General features: G+C 47.8%; 5 protein-coding genes across 5 annotated transcripts; 2 read left to right on the forward strand and 3 right to left on the reverse strand.

The window, feature by feature from the left end:
* Positions 1-450: 450 nt before the first annotated feature.
* On the reverse strand, positions 451-4,171 carry F4812DRAFT_465072 (uncharacterized protein; the record flags this gene model as incomplete). Its single annotated transcript, XM_047938406.1, has 2 exons — positions 451-975; positions 1,061-4,171. The coding sequence occupies 2 exons, from the start codon at positions 4,169-4,171 to the stop codon at positions 451-453; spliced, it is 3,636 nt and encodes a 1,211-aa protein (XP_047795468.1).
* An 850-nt stretch (positions 4,172-5,021) lies between these two features.
* F4812DRAFT_411788 (uncharacterized protein) lies at positions 5,022-8,032 on the reverse strand. Its single transcript, XM_047932650.1, has 2 exons — positions 7,834-8,032; positions 5,022-7,753 (listed from the first exon to the last, which is right to left on the reverse strand). The coding sequence occupies exon 2, from the start codon at positions 7,300-7,302 to the stop codon at positions 5,389-5,391; it is 1,914 nt and encodes a 637-aa protein (XP_047795469.1). The 5' UTR covers positions 7,303-7,753; positions 7,834-8,032; the 3' UTR covers positions 5,022-5,388.
* Positions 8,033-8,435: 403 nt separating this feature from the next.
* On the reverse strand, positions 8,436-9,544 carry F4812DRAFT_41526 (uncharacterized protein). The gene is made up of 2 exons (XM_047932963.1): positions 8,742-9,544; positions 8,436-8,633 (listed from the first exon to the last, which is right to left on the reverse strand). Exons 1-2 carry the CDS (start codon positions 9,299-9,301, stop codon positions 8,624-8,626), a joined length of 570 nt encoding a protein of 189 aa, XP_047795470.1. The 5' UTR covers positions 9,302-9,544; the 3' UTR covers positions 8,436-8,623.
* Positions 9,545-9,601: 57 nt separating this feature from the next.
* On the forward strand, positions 9,602-10,673 carry F4812DRAFT_41508 (uncharacterized protein). Its single transcript, XM_047932943.1, has 2 exons — positions 9,602-10,095; positions 10,170-10,673. Exons 1-2 carry the CDS (start codon positions 9,901-9,903, stop codon positions 10,578-10,580), a joined length of 606 nt encoding a protein of 201 aa, XP_047795471.1. The 5' UTR covers positions 9,602-9,900; the 3' UTR covers positions 10,581-10,673.
* A 60-nt stretch (positions 10,674-10,733) lies between these two features.
* Positions 10,734-12,342, forward strand: F4812DRAFT_411796 (uncharacterized protein). Its single transcript, XM_047932651.1, has 2 exons — positions 10,734-11,698; positions 12,065-12,342. The coding sequence occupies exons 1-2, from the start codon at positions 11,217-11,219 to the stop codon at positions 12,069-12,071; spliced, it is 489 nt and encodes a 162-aa protein (XP_047795472.1). The 5' UTR covers positions 10,734-11,216; the 3' UTR covers positions 12,072-12,342.
* Positions 12,343-13,270: the final 928 nt, after the last annotated feature.

The following is a 13,270-nucleotide window of genomic DNA, read 5'->3' on the forward strand; positions in this document are numbered from 1 at the left end:
TGATAAAACGTCATCTATCACGTCACAAAGACCTTGGAAATCTCGATTAACTTCATAGCCCATGTCAAGGTCTAGATGTAGTCTGGATGTGGTCATTACGTTTAATGCAGATACATGGACAAGCACTTACGTTCTCCATAGGCACTAGCAACGAGGGCATTCCCAACCACAGCTGAGCGCATATCGCGTAAAGAAGAGGAAGATTGACTAAAGTACTTGGCAATTGACGATTTGAATATTTGAAAACACTTTTGCTAGCTACCTAGGTAGGTACCTGTACCTATTACAGTTGTTATAAAGCACCTAACCTGATATCCTATGTACTTATTACTCATTAAAGGGGCTGTTATATGTACCATCCAACCCCAGATATCCCATAACTCCAAATACAAACACATCCTAGGGACACACCCCAAATATCCCAGCCATTATTCGTAGAGGACTTCGAAACTATTTCTTCTTGCTCCCGGTGATGGGTGCCAAAACTGTGCCTAACCCGAGACCATCCAATACTTTGGTAAGACCAAGACCGCCAAGTAAGTTATTCACTAGTCCTCCAAGTCCAAGCCCATTAAGCAGCTTCCCGACGAGTCCCAAGACACCGCTCAGAAGGAGGCCAACGGCCGCGACAATCTGGAAGAGAGGCTCCGATAGCAGCCCCCAGAGCGGGTTAATTGCCTTCTTGGCGTGCGGGAGGTTCTCCAGCTTGCGCTTGGCGCCTTCAATGGTTTCAGTCACGGTGCCAGTAAGTTCCTTCAACAGATCTGCGAGCCGGTATTCTTCAGGGGTTGCTTCGCGTGCAGCTGTCTTATGTTTGGCGTTGGCGGAGATGCGGCCATCCGGATCGAGCCCACGGATTACTCCGTTGGCTTCGGTTAGAATCTTGCCGCCCTCTTCGATTAGGGGGCGCACTTGCTTCACGAGTTCTTCCTCGTCTCGTTCATCTTCTGGTTTGCGCTCCTCTGCGTCGATTCTCTGTGGTGTAGAAATAGGAATTAGTATTTTAGACTAGAACATGTAGGAATTAGATAGATAGAAATGAAAATAATTGTATACGTACGTCAACAATCATCTTGCAAATTGGCTTTATCTTGTCGAGTGACTGTTCGATACAGAAGGCAATTTGATTTGCGATCTTTTTATCTTGCTCCAATTTCAAGCGGGCTTCTTTCTCCTCTTCCGTTTCCTCGGGTTCCTCGGGTAGCTCAGCGAGCAATGAGCAGTGACCTAGTACCTTTCCTTTGCCGTCGACCACGTCGCCATCGTCGTCGATCGGCTTACCCGCGCACTCGCTCAGGACACCCGAAGTAAGTTTGCCCATAAGATCACCGTTCTCGTCGACAACGTTGCCTTCGCGGTTAACCTTTCGGCCGGACATAGGGTTAATATCTTTGGGAACCGGCTCTTCTTCCCAACGCTCAGCATGGCCTAGTACGTTTCCGTTCTTGTCGCAAATATCACCGTCATCATCTACTGTCCGTCCGAAGAGAACTTTAGGGTCGCCGGAGACGAGCCGGCCTACTACGTCGCCGCCAGGGGTCACAACTTTGCCTTCTTTATTGACAGTGCAGCCAGGAAGCTCGGTAAAAGGCCCCTCCTTCATGCCATCACGCTCGGCTTCTGGGACGAGTTCACACTTCCCAATGATGTCGCCTCCCTCATTTCGGATGAAGCCATTCTTGTCGCACATCTTGCCAATCAAGCGTTTCAAGTCACCTTCGATTACGCGACCGTAGATATCGCCGTGACTGTCAACAGCATTGCCTGCTTTGTTGATGCGCTTACCAGCCAGAGCCGATGTATCGACTTCTGGCTCCGGCTCCGGCTCTTCAGGCTCCCATCGCTCCGCGCGGCCCAATTGGTTTCCTGCTTGGTCTAGAATGTCTCCGTCGGCATCTACCGGTTTTCCTTTAAGCTTCTTGGGGTCGCCCTCGACTAGAATGCCAACCTGTTCACCGTTGAACATAACTCGGCCTTCGTCACCAACGACAGCGTCGGGGAAATCCTCGAAGGGCGAAGGCTCTCTCACCTCCTCGCGCTCGCTATCAGGGATGGGTTCGGCTTTACCGATGACTTGTCCGGCGTCGTTGAAGATCTCTCCATTATCACCGACCTTCTTGCCGACGAGGAGTTTGAGGACACCCTGGATGACACGGCCCCAAACCTGGCCTTTGTCATCTACGACGTTTCCGAGCTTGTTAACCTTCTTGTCGCGAAGCATCGAGTAATCCACAAGCTCTTCTTCAGGCTCCTCAGGCTCCTCAGATTCGGCGCGCTCGGCCTGGCCAACGACGTTACCGTTCTTGTCAAGGATGTCGCCGTCAGCATCGACCTGCTTCCCGATTAATTTTTGGAAGTCGTCGCCAACAACCACACCCACTTGGCGGCCGTCAAATATGACTTTGCCAAACTTGTCGACAGTCGCGCCTGGGAAGTCTTCGAATGGCGCAGCTTCGTTCTTGACTTTTTCGGGGAGCACCTCAACTTCGCCAATGACGTTGCCTTGACTGTCCCAAACCTTCCCAGTCTTGTCAGGTGTCTTTCCAATCATCTTCTTGATATCTCCGCTCTTTACTTTGCCAATTGGGTTGCCGTTGTCGTCGACAACGTTGCCGGCTTTGTTAATCTTCATACCTTCCAGGATGGAGATATCAGGTAGCTTAGCCTGCTCCTCGGCCTGCTGCTTGGCCATTTCAAGGGCCTCGAGTCGGCTTGCTGCCTCAGGGACTTCTTCCTTTATGCGGTCTACGATCGACCCTTCGGGAACCAAGTCGACTTTTCCAAGAACAGTTTCATTATCGCCCAGGAGGTTTCCCTTGCCGTCAATGCCCTTGATGTCTTTACCGACCAGGTTCTCGAGGTCTTGGCCCTCTGCTAGCTTACCGAGGACTTTGCCTTGCTGGTCTGTAACTTGACCATTTTCACCGATGTTAAAGGGGCCTTCGTACATCGCAATGACCTTGTTAGCTACCGAAGAAGCGAATGATGGGATTTGGATCGGGGCGGCCGCCTGTTGAGTCTGTTGTTGCAAGGCGTCGAGACGAGGGGCAGCTTCAGGAACTGCTTCCTTGACACGGTCGACAATTGAGCCCTCAGGCGCGATGTCGATTTTCCCAACGATAGTGCCACTATCAGCTAAGAGGTTTCCTTCGCCATCTATACCTGTAATCTCTTTCCCGATCAAACTTTGAAGATCTGCGCCGTCGGCCAACTTGCCGATGATCTTGCCATTTTGATCAGTGACCTTGCCGCCATCTGCGACTATGAATGGGCCTTCGAACAGGTCGACTACTTTATTGGCCACAGACGGCGAAAGTGATGGGATGTCAACAGGCGCAAGACCTTCTTGTGGTATGTCGCCAGCCTTGAGGCCAAGTTCAGTGTTAGAGCCTGGTTTGGAGGCCATATCTTTTACATCAGCTGTTCCAATTTCGTCTGCCTTTTGCACACCCTCGGGGGCATCTTGAACTGTCTTCTCCGCGACCTCAGCGATGTCGTCGTTGGCCGGTGCGTCGACACTCTGAGCGGTACCTCCTGCGGCTCCCGTTGCGCCTTCAGCAGTATCGCCGACGGCTTCTGTAGCACCCTTGGACACATTATCAACGTTATCTGTGGCGCCTTCAGCCCCAGTAGTCTCCCCAGCAGCATCTGCAGCACCTTTTGCCGCGTTGCCGGTAGCTCCAGCAACATCCTTCGTGGCTTGGTCGATACTTCCGGTAGCATCAGGGAGTGTGCCGTCATTATCGTTTGCTTGGCTGAGTTTTTGATCTTGTGGACCAGTACCTTTTGTGGACTTAGTCGTGTAATTGAACTCAGACGGGACATCTCCCATTGGTTCAGCTTTGCCGACAATACTGCCGTTCTCGTTCAAGACTTCGCCCTCTTGGGTGACGATGAAGCCAGCAAATTTATGGGCATCGCCTTCAATCACTTTCCCGATAGGGTTCCCGTCGTCGTCTGTCACCTCCCCCTTTTCATTAATACGGCCTGCTGCCGGTACCATCTCGCCCTCACCCTCGTTTTCTGATGCATCGGGGATAGACCGAGGCACCGAGTCTTGCGATACCGCCGTTTTGTGGGGGTCGTCGTAGGTTCCTTCTCCTAGACTACCCTGCGAGGCTTTGCCTAGAGGACTTTCTAGCCTTCCAGCTGTTTCATCGAGCCCAGACATGGCGGCAGGGTGGATAATAGTTACTGGGTTCTCGTCGGTGATAGTATATCGTCTTGTAGTTACTAATATAGGACTATGTTGTTCTTGTCGTGGTGATTGGGATTGTTGGGTATTATTAGAAGAGTTCGTCATTAGAATTTGGATCATGAAATTCTCGGATCAACGCAACGCAATGCAATGGCTAGTTTGTTCTTTTATGGGATATAACGACGACAAAGTGCTATAGGAGAAGCCGGCACCAAGTTAAGATAGTTACGTCACAGGTCCCATCTCTCTCTCGAAACCCTTCATGCATTGTGTTCGACGTCATTACAAGAGTTCCCAACTTGCAAAGAGCAATTCTGAACGTCATCAGTAGGGAATACCTCAGGTAATGAAGTCCTAAAGTCAAGCTTCGAGGTGAGGACCAGCCACGAATGAGGCTACTCTTTGATATGACTCTCTGTCGATCCCAAGCAGATGTGTGCCTGTGGCTTGCTGGTTTGTCTGGTTTGTCCACACCATTGCTGGGATTCCCCAACGTCTGACAAACAAAACAGGATTCCTTCTCCTGCCCTAATTTAGGGGTCCCATTTGCGAATCTCGATCGTGGTAATCTGCCACCGAGCTACTACACTTTTTGCGCACCCGGGCCGCACCTTTCGAAACGGGGCAATTTACTCATCATACATGGTGATGTGTTAGTACTGGTCTTCAACCTAGCCATAGACGCTACATCAACCCCCCTCTCCAACAGGCATCAAGGTTGAGTGAAGTCCAGCATCGCTCATTATATTGGCTTTAACCTGTTTTCTTTGCAGCTTAGCAAGCCACATTAGACATGGGCTCTCATCAGACAGACGTCATCAACGCGCATAATCCAGTGGCGTAGGTATTCGTTCTGCTAAGTTGACTAAGGGTTACATTGACAAAACCTCATCATATGCTTAATGAAGACAGTGGCTTTCCGGCTTGCCGGTTTGCTAGCTATTGTGCTCAAGGTTAGATATACCCATGTTTTAAGTACTAAGTACATTGCCCATATTGAAAGCTTCTATGATGCGAAGGAAATATTTCCATTCAGAGTACTGGATTTCCGCGGAAGACAAACAGAGCCGAAGATGAAAGTTCATTAATCAACAATTATCCTCCTATGTTGTAAGATCTTATCTCATACACCGTTGTGATTAAGAAACGTATAATTCTAAATCATGAGATACACATGCTAGGTTAGGTACTTATAAATCTTGTGGCTGCCTTCCGAATGTTGTAGGGATCCGAATGGTTAGTTGAATACCGTCAGTCGTAGACTTCACATCCAGAAAGATATCCGAGGGGCTCCCTCCAGTGTGGGCATTGATTTTCGGCTTCTTTTCATCGGGTTTTTCATTATTAGTCTGGGATTCGCCTGACTTAGATCGTCTCATAAAAGGTGCTAAATTGCCGTTTTCGGCGGCCTTCTCGTTGAAGCGACCAATGATGTTGCCGTTCGTATCTAGTATGTTGCCGTTATGATCTACTTTTAACCCCCCTAGCACATTTTCAGGGATATCAACGGGCGGTTGTGGGTCGGTGAAGTTCTCCGCCACGTATCCAATGACCTCTCCGCTTTCCCCGTAAATTTCACCGTTGTCTGCAACCTTTTGACCCACCATTGCAGGGAGATCGCCCGTCGCATGGCCGAGTACTGTTCCGGACGCGTCAACGATATTACCAACATCATCGACAACACCACCACCAAGGCCATGCGCAAGATGAAGTAAATCAGGGGGTGGCTCCATGCCAATAGGCGTGACTTTGGGGATTTTTGGAATGGGGGTAATATTAGAGGACGGCGAATGCACAGACGGGTCTAGGATTTCTTCTGGGGGGTCTTGTAGATCGTCTGTACTTGGTAAATCTTGGGCGTCTGGCAGCTCACCAGGATCACCCAAACCAGATGTCATGTTATTTATTTCTGGTTTTGTCTGCTCTGGAGGGCTGGTAATAATCTTTTCGAGGCGAGGAAGCGGGATCTCAACTCTTCGTTCAATGTGCGCTGGTTGGCCCATATTATCGGCGACCCGCGTATCATTGTCTAAATCTTCTGAAGTGCTGGGAGCTGGATTTTGTTGAATGTTGTTCGTAGTACCCTGAGCTGAAATATCCGACTTGGGTTTTGCGCTAGATACCGCAACATGAGCCTCCTTTGAATGAATGTGCGTGTTAGGTTCGCCGATGGCATTAATCGCTGCTGTGTCAGGAACCTCCTCTTCGGAACCAACTGTAGCTCCTTCAGGCTCCTTAGAGACGTCGCTAGGTTCATAGTGACCTGGCTTTGTCTCGATATTATTATTTTCCTGACCTGACTTGCTGGTCTCTGTTGCGGTCTCTGCTGCACTCGGCGCATGTTTGTCAAGTATATTTTCATCTTTGCTTTTACCCCCAGCTAACCTCGTATCGTCGGATGTCTTATTCGGTGAAACCATTGAAGCGTCATCTCGAGGTAATTCGTTGATGGGCTCGGGCACCGAATTTACTAAGTCGTCCCTGTGATCTTTCGTATATGTGTCGGCTCTCGGCATCCCAGCTCCGTCGCGAGCTACATCTGTATGGCTATGTGAATTCTTACCAGCCAGAACCGATACGAAAGTACTCATTTCCGAGTTTCCCTGTTCGGCAAAATATCTAGCAATGTCCGTCGGCGAATTCAAGGTATCTGTTGGGTTCGATTGTTCGGGGTGATCGATACTCGGAGAACGGTGAGCTTCTCCGGCTTTTCCACTGACACTCTTAACTAGGCTGTTCGCTTGATCCGGAGCGTCCTTTTCCCCTGACGAATGATCACCAGCGTCCGTCGTAGCTCCTGGCGCGCCGCCAAACGTATCCGTGCTTCGACTAACTGTGTCTGTGGGAGTCAGAACTTCATGTGATTGAACACTTGAATGGGCGGGAGTAGTTGGTCTCTGCTTCTTCGCAGAAGTCGGTGTTTTTGTTTTACTGGACGGCTTGAAGAGCTTCCTTGGTGGTGTCTGTGGACTCATCATTTCGGCCATGGCCAAGACAAAATTTCGAATGTGATTGGCGTTGAGGAAGATGAATATGGCAAGGTATAGCACTAGGATGATATCACAAAAGAGGTCGAACCCGAACCGCGGTGGTAAGAGGGGCATTTACTCACAGATTACCAATGACATACACCGTGTCATGGATATGGAGGATAATCAGTGAAAGAGTGATAGCGTGAAACTCTAAAGTGAGAAAGGTACGACATGGGATGTCCGGACAGCCTAGGAGTTAGCAATACAAGCTCTCCCAGACATCCTCTTCAGTCTCATATACGTCATAGGTAGCAGGGGGGAGGGTATCATAGCTAAATCTTACGAGCCGGGGAGGGGGAGCCCTATCAAATCTTAATCCCGTAAACCCATGTTACGTGCCTGGCTTGCATGGAGGCTGACAAGGATTCGAGCGAACTTTGTAAACCTGCTTTGGTTGACTTGCTAACTCCATGTGTGGCTGCTCTACACTACCTTAGTAGCAGTATGTCGCTGGTATGGTTACAGGGCTGAGACCAATAGGTACTTGGAATACCATGGATAAGATGTACGTTATACTTGATACCTATTACAGATGAGATCAATGTCGAATTCCGGAGCATCGTTTTCTCCCTCATAACAATCAGACTCCAATTTGGGACTTACGAGGCACCTGAGTGTACTATGTAGTAGTGCGACCATTGAAGCCGGGAAAGTACCGCCCCTAATAACCCAAAGGACAAAATATCTAGCTGTCTAAAGACTTAGCTAGCACACTATGCGAAGGGCTAGATGACCAGTCATATGAGTATGCTTAAGGAGGGTGGAGGGCGTTTGAGAAGGGGTTAAAAAAGTTGGAAAACTGGGAAATGCTGAAAGGAGAGGGAAAAAGTATTGGCGAATCAGGTTCAATTTCACCCTTTAAATGTGGCTTTTTCTCCGAAGCACCCAAACCACTTACATCCGCAAAGTCTTATACCTAATCTAAACCCCATGCCAAGAACTAGCAGATATCTCGAATCATTCCGGCTCTTTGCATGCAAGTTTCACATTGAAACGCTAGGTACCTCTTATGGTTAGATACATATGCCATTATTAACCTGTATCGTCGTATTACTTCATTTTCACTTAAAGTTGGTATGTTACACGTTAGAACAGAAGATGTAGAATTATCGTGATAATTACAAAGTATACCGCTAATAAAAGTAACTACCAGGCAGGTAGTAAGTGGGTGTTGATGTCTCTAACACGTCCTTAAAAAAAAGCTTTTACCCTCAACCTCAACGCCCCACGGATGTCCAAATGTTCCGCTTCACATCATCGCATGTTCTATATGAAGGCGGCTTCGTAAACCCCCTCTCCTTTCATAAGTTACAGCCAAACGGCGCAGGCTCGTAAACTATAACCCTTCCCTGATGTTGGCGAATAAGGCTGTTAGTCAACTTTTATTCTTAAACTAAGTATCACTTTTGCAAAGTCAGTTAAAAGGGTAGCTAGTGTCTCTCAGATAATCCCAAAAAAGTATATCAATACAGCAGACATTGAAGGGGAAGAAGAAGAGTATCATCACGTACAAGAGAGACAAAGTAAGGTCGCCGTGTATCCGGGCCTTCAATGTCACCTCGACTTCGAGGTTAAGATCTAACCGCAGCTTCAGGGGATTTTTCCCGCTGTTGTTTTTCTGAGGTTGCTGTTGGACTTGCTGCATTGGCTGCATCGGCATCTGCTGTTGGGGCTGGTACTGTAGTGGTGCTTGACGCGGCCTACGAGGTGCCATCTGTTTCTCGTAATCGTTCTCTTTATCGTCATCCATCCATGCCGGTTGATGACGGCGACGTCGTCGCGATCGACTAGGCTTCTCCGACTCGGCGCGAGCTGTTTTAGGTTGAGATTGAGGTTGCTTTTTCTTTTCAGGTTCGGCTTGGCGTTGGGTCTGCGCATTTGCTTCCTCCTTCTTCTCGCCGCTGTCTTCATCCACCTTATCGCCGTCCTCTTGTGATTGATTGTGGTTATTACTCTGATCTTCCGTCGGCTGCTGTCCTTCTTCGGCCTGCGAAGTTGACGGCTCTTGTTGATTTTGCTGTTCCTCGCCTTCGCGGGGTTGCTGAGATGTGTTATCGTCGTTGGATGACATGTTGTATTCGGACACCGTTGATTCTGTGATTAATTTACAATATTACAATATGAGGTATCTTACTATCATAGGAAAAGCTACCTATCAAGGTAGTTAGCACTTTGAGGTGATGCCGTTTGTTTTATTGTCTAGGTTCGATATGGCACTTTCAGAATGACTTATTCTAGCCATACCTACACTACGGTAAGCTCCGGTTGCAGTGACGCAATGGGGCGTTCAACTAAGTCGTATCCAAATCAAGATTCCCTGGTCCGACTGGCTTCTGGGCCCTGTCCGTTCTCTCTGTTCGCTCATTGCCAATCACCACCCCTCCACATAAATAGTAAAGGTCTTATGCATTCTGACATGCGTGAAGATTAGAATTTGGGGTAACCCTTGTCTCTGTGGCTGAAAACCTAGCTGATGTACGCCATGGGTTAGGCTTAACTTCACCATTAAGATTCCGAGATCTACAAGACGAAGCTTAAAACCTGTTTCGCCACCCCACATGCTTAAGGTCGGCCGAGCTCCAAGTCATCCCTCCTTTCCTGCTTTCAACACGAGGGATCTTCTAAGTCTCGGTGAAGTTCATTTGTTGTACCTCCTAATCAATTCGCCTTATGGCTCTTTCAACGCTCGGGTTACTTACCGTCGGCGCCATTCCGACAGTTATTGGTGTCGCAGAAGCAATAGATGCCCAGAAAAAACAGAACCAACAAGCGAAGGATAGAATAAAATTCAGGTTAACGGCAAACTTCTCACATGATGACGTTGCGCCTCCGCAAGCTGCTTTGGTAGTCTTCAAGGACAAGAAGGTATGTTTGGCTAGGTAGATGTAACCCGCCAGATCCCACTATCCTTTGTCGAACTCTTCTAAACCCCAGGGCAGCTGTATCTAAGCCATCCGGCGTGTCCAGTAGAGGGTTTCCCGTTTAATGGCTTCTATTTCGGTTATCCGGGGCCCGAAAATCACCAAGGCCTGGTAGCCCCCATAGCGGACGACCCGCCGATGCTTAACTGGATATATGCAGACAAGGACACGGGCCTACTCCGTCACGGTTCAAGATCAGAGACTGTTGGTCACACCATTGGGCCCTGGAGTTGGACAGAAGACGAGGAGTGGTTAACGCTCGAGAACGGGCAAAATTTCGTGGCCGTCCAGAACGACGAAGGCACATGGAATGTGTACTACGACAAAGACGGGAATTTGGACGAGGCTTTGGACTGTGATGTGGTAGATATCAAATTACATCGCGAGCTACAGCTTGGAGTATCCAGTCGATATACGAGAGGAGATTAGTCAACAACAGCGTTAGATTAATTAATAGGACAAGTCAACAAAAATATATATATAATAAAATGGATTAGATGAAATAATCATAATAGAGTACGCATTGGATACTTCAAAATACTTATCATCCGAGCCAACCTTCTTTTTGGGCCTAATAATAGAGCCATGTACACGTTACATATTCCCACCCCCTGTCAGATCGACTGCTTACCTGTGGCTTGACGTCAACACCCAAGCCACCCAGACGTTACCACACGTATCAAGGAAACAGGATGATGTTGGCGGGTGTCATGGCCGGCATGGGTAGTTGGTAGTTACTTGGTCCATAGCAAGATAGACGCAGGCCTTGTACGAATGCGCGAAATCAAGTTCTAGCTAGGATATCTAGATCTAGGCCATCGGTGACGTCTTTGCTCCAAGTATGACATGGCCGCATGGATGCGAAGACTTCGACGGCCAAGACGCCTCTCCCTAGCCGTACCTTATGTAAATACTCTAGTCCAACAAGTCTAACCATGGAGGATCCATTTGTTAACTGAATCATATCCAAATCTATTCTCTCAAATTATCTCACTTTTCATACAGCTATCTTTGTCAACTATTGCACCTAAAGTCTGTGAAATTAACTCAGAAGTGTATTGGAAAATGTCGTCTCCCAGCCCCTCAGGATCTGGATCAAGGTCCCGTCAAGGCCGTCGCCGAAGCCGTAACCAGTCCCGGCGACAAGAAGCCACTGCCCCGCAGCCAGAGCCGCAGAACCAGCAATATTCGGACGAGGAGGAAAGCGCAGAAGATGTCGAAGCAACACCTCAACCTCAACCACAGCGACGACGGCGCCAGCGTAACCAACAGACGCAACAGCAGCAGCAGCAGCAGCAAGGTGGAGGGCCTTTAGGTGGCCTCGGAGGTGTTGACCAAATGCTCCCCGTCAACGACCTCGGTCAAACGGCGAACAACCTGACTAACTCGGCAACTGGAACGCTGGGCAACGTCGCTGGAGGCGCGCTCAACCAGGGCGGCGGTGGCGGCGGAAAGTCTGATACTTTACGTCTCAGGCTAGATCTCAACCTCGAGGTTGAGGTCACCTTGAAAGCAAGGATCCACGGTGATCTAGAGTTAGCGTTACTGTATGTAAACCTTCTCCTTATTCAACTCTCTATTTTGCCATCTATTTCTTTTAATCGTCGCATTACGTTGCATGTTCTATTCGTGAATCGCTCTCCACATTATATATATTCCTGTCATCCTGCGTTTAGTTATTCTGATGTGTTTTTCAAGGGACACTGCTTGAATGTGACGGGAAAAGGGGAATCACTGTGTTTTGCCTGTTTAGATTGGTACGCAAGAAAGGATGCTATACACAAGAGAGGATACCACGGAGTTTTGTTAAGATGTAAACATTCCAGTCCTTCAAATTCTATCATGTACGCGAATCACGAATTCTTCCAATGGCTTTATGTTGGGTACTTTTTTGAACTCGCTAATATATGTAGTAATTAATGAAGAACAATGTAATGGTGCAATAGACCACTTTTCACAGGCATTCAATGTCTATTGAGTTCTACTTCAGTTTATACTTGAGAGATTACATCGCCACTTGGGAGTTTTTGCCATCTACCTATACTTGGCAACACTGACTGGAATTCTATCTTTTCGTTTCCTCGATTCTTAGGGTTCTAGGTAACTACCTACCTAAGGTACCTACCTACCTTATGAATACATGTATCTAGATTTTCACGAATCTCATTTTAATATGATGTCAGGGATGTGCAGAACTACCTACCTACCTACCTCTAGTGGAGCGTGAAGCTAAAGTAGCTCCGAGAGGTAGCTTCGGTTACGCCGTAGGATAGCGCCGGCCCCGCCGGAGACTAGCTTCGGGCGCGTTGGAGAGTAGCGCCAGCGAAGCGCCCTGGTGTACGGTTGAGCATAGCGAGGACTCGGAAAATGGCCGAAAACGTCAATACACACACCCCTCGGCTAATAAAGCGAAAGGATCAGCCAAAATATGGATTTATAGTACATTATGCATGAAAAACGTTTCTTTTTTAAGCCTCCAAGATGCGCGCCCTCCTATTGGTTTAATTTTACGTACGTATTTAGGTACGTACAGCATTTAACCGCCTACCAGCCCACCAATTTACTTGCTAAAAGGTAGGTAATATTTGTTGATAACCTCAAACTCTGAAATCAAATTAGGTTGATTTAATTACTTACCTACCTACCTAGGTAGGTTCCTACCCAAGTAGAATATTACAAGCGCTATCGATATGCGCATTCAATTAAGCGCACGTTTTTTCAAAAGGTGGGTGGACAATTACCAAGCCTGTAGTTCCAAGTTTACGAGGATACTAGCACTGTATTAGCGTGCTACTAATTACAGGGCAGATAGTAGCTCATACGCTAAAATATAGGTAGCTTACCACTGTAACTACAGGGGAGCTAGGTGTTATTAGTAAGTCCAATACTGCACAACCTTTTTTAATTTACACATGGCTTACCTTTTAATCCTTACATGCTTATAAGAAACCCTTCCGAAATTCTCTTTCTTAGTGCATATTAAATTATTTTAAACACGAACATTCATTAAAACAGTGTTAAATACCCCTGTAATCTAAATATACCCCACTATTTTCAAGGGTAGCCCTATCAATTTTACGTCATTTTCCGAGTCCTCGCTATGCTCAACCGTACTGGTG

This window comes from Daldinia caldariorum, assembly GCF_022478825.1.
Source record: "Daldinia caldariorum strain CBS 122874 unplaced genomic scaffold F4812scaffold_1, whole genome shotgun sequence".
Classification (NCBI taxonomy): Eukaryota; Fungi; Ascomycota; class Sordariomycetes; order Xylariales; family Hypoxylaceae; genus Daldinia; species Daldinia caldariorum.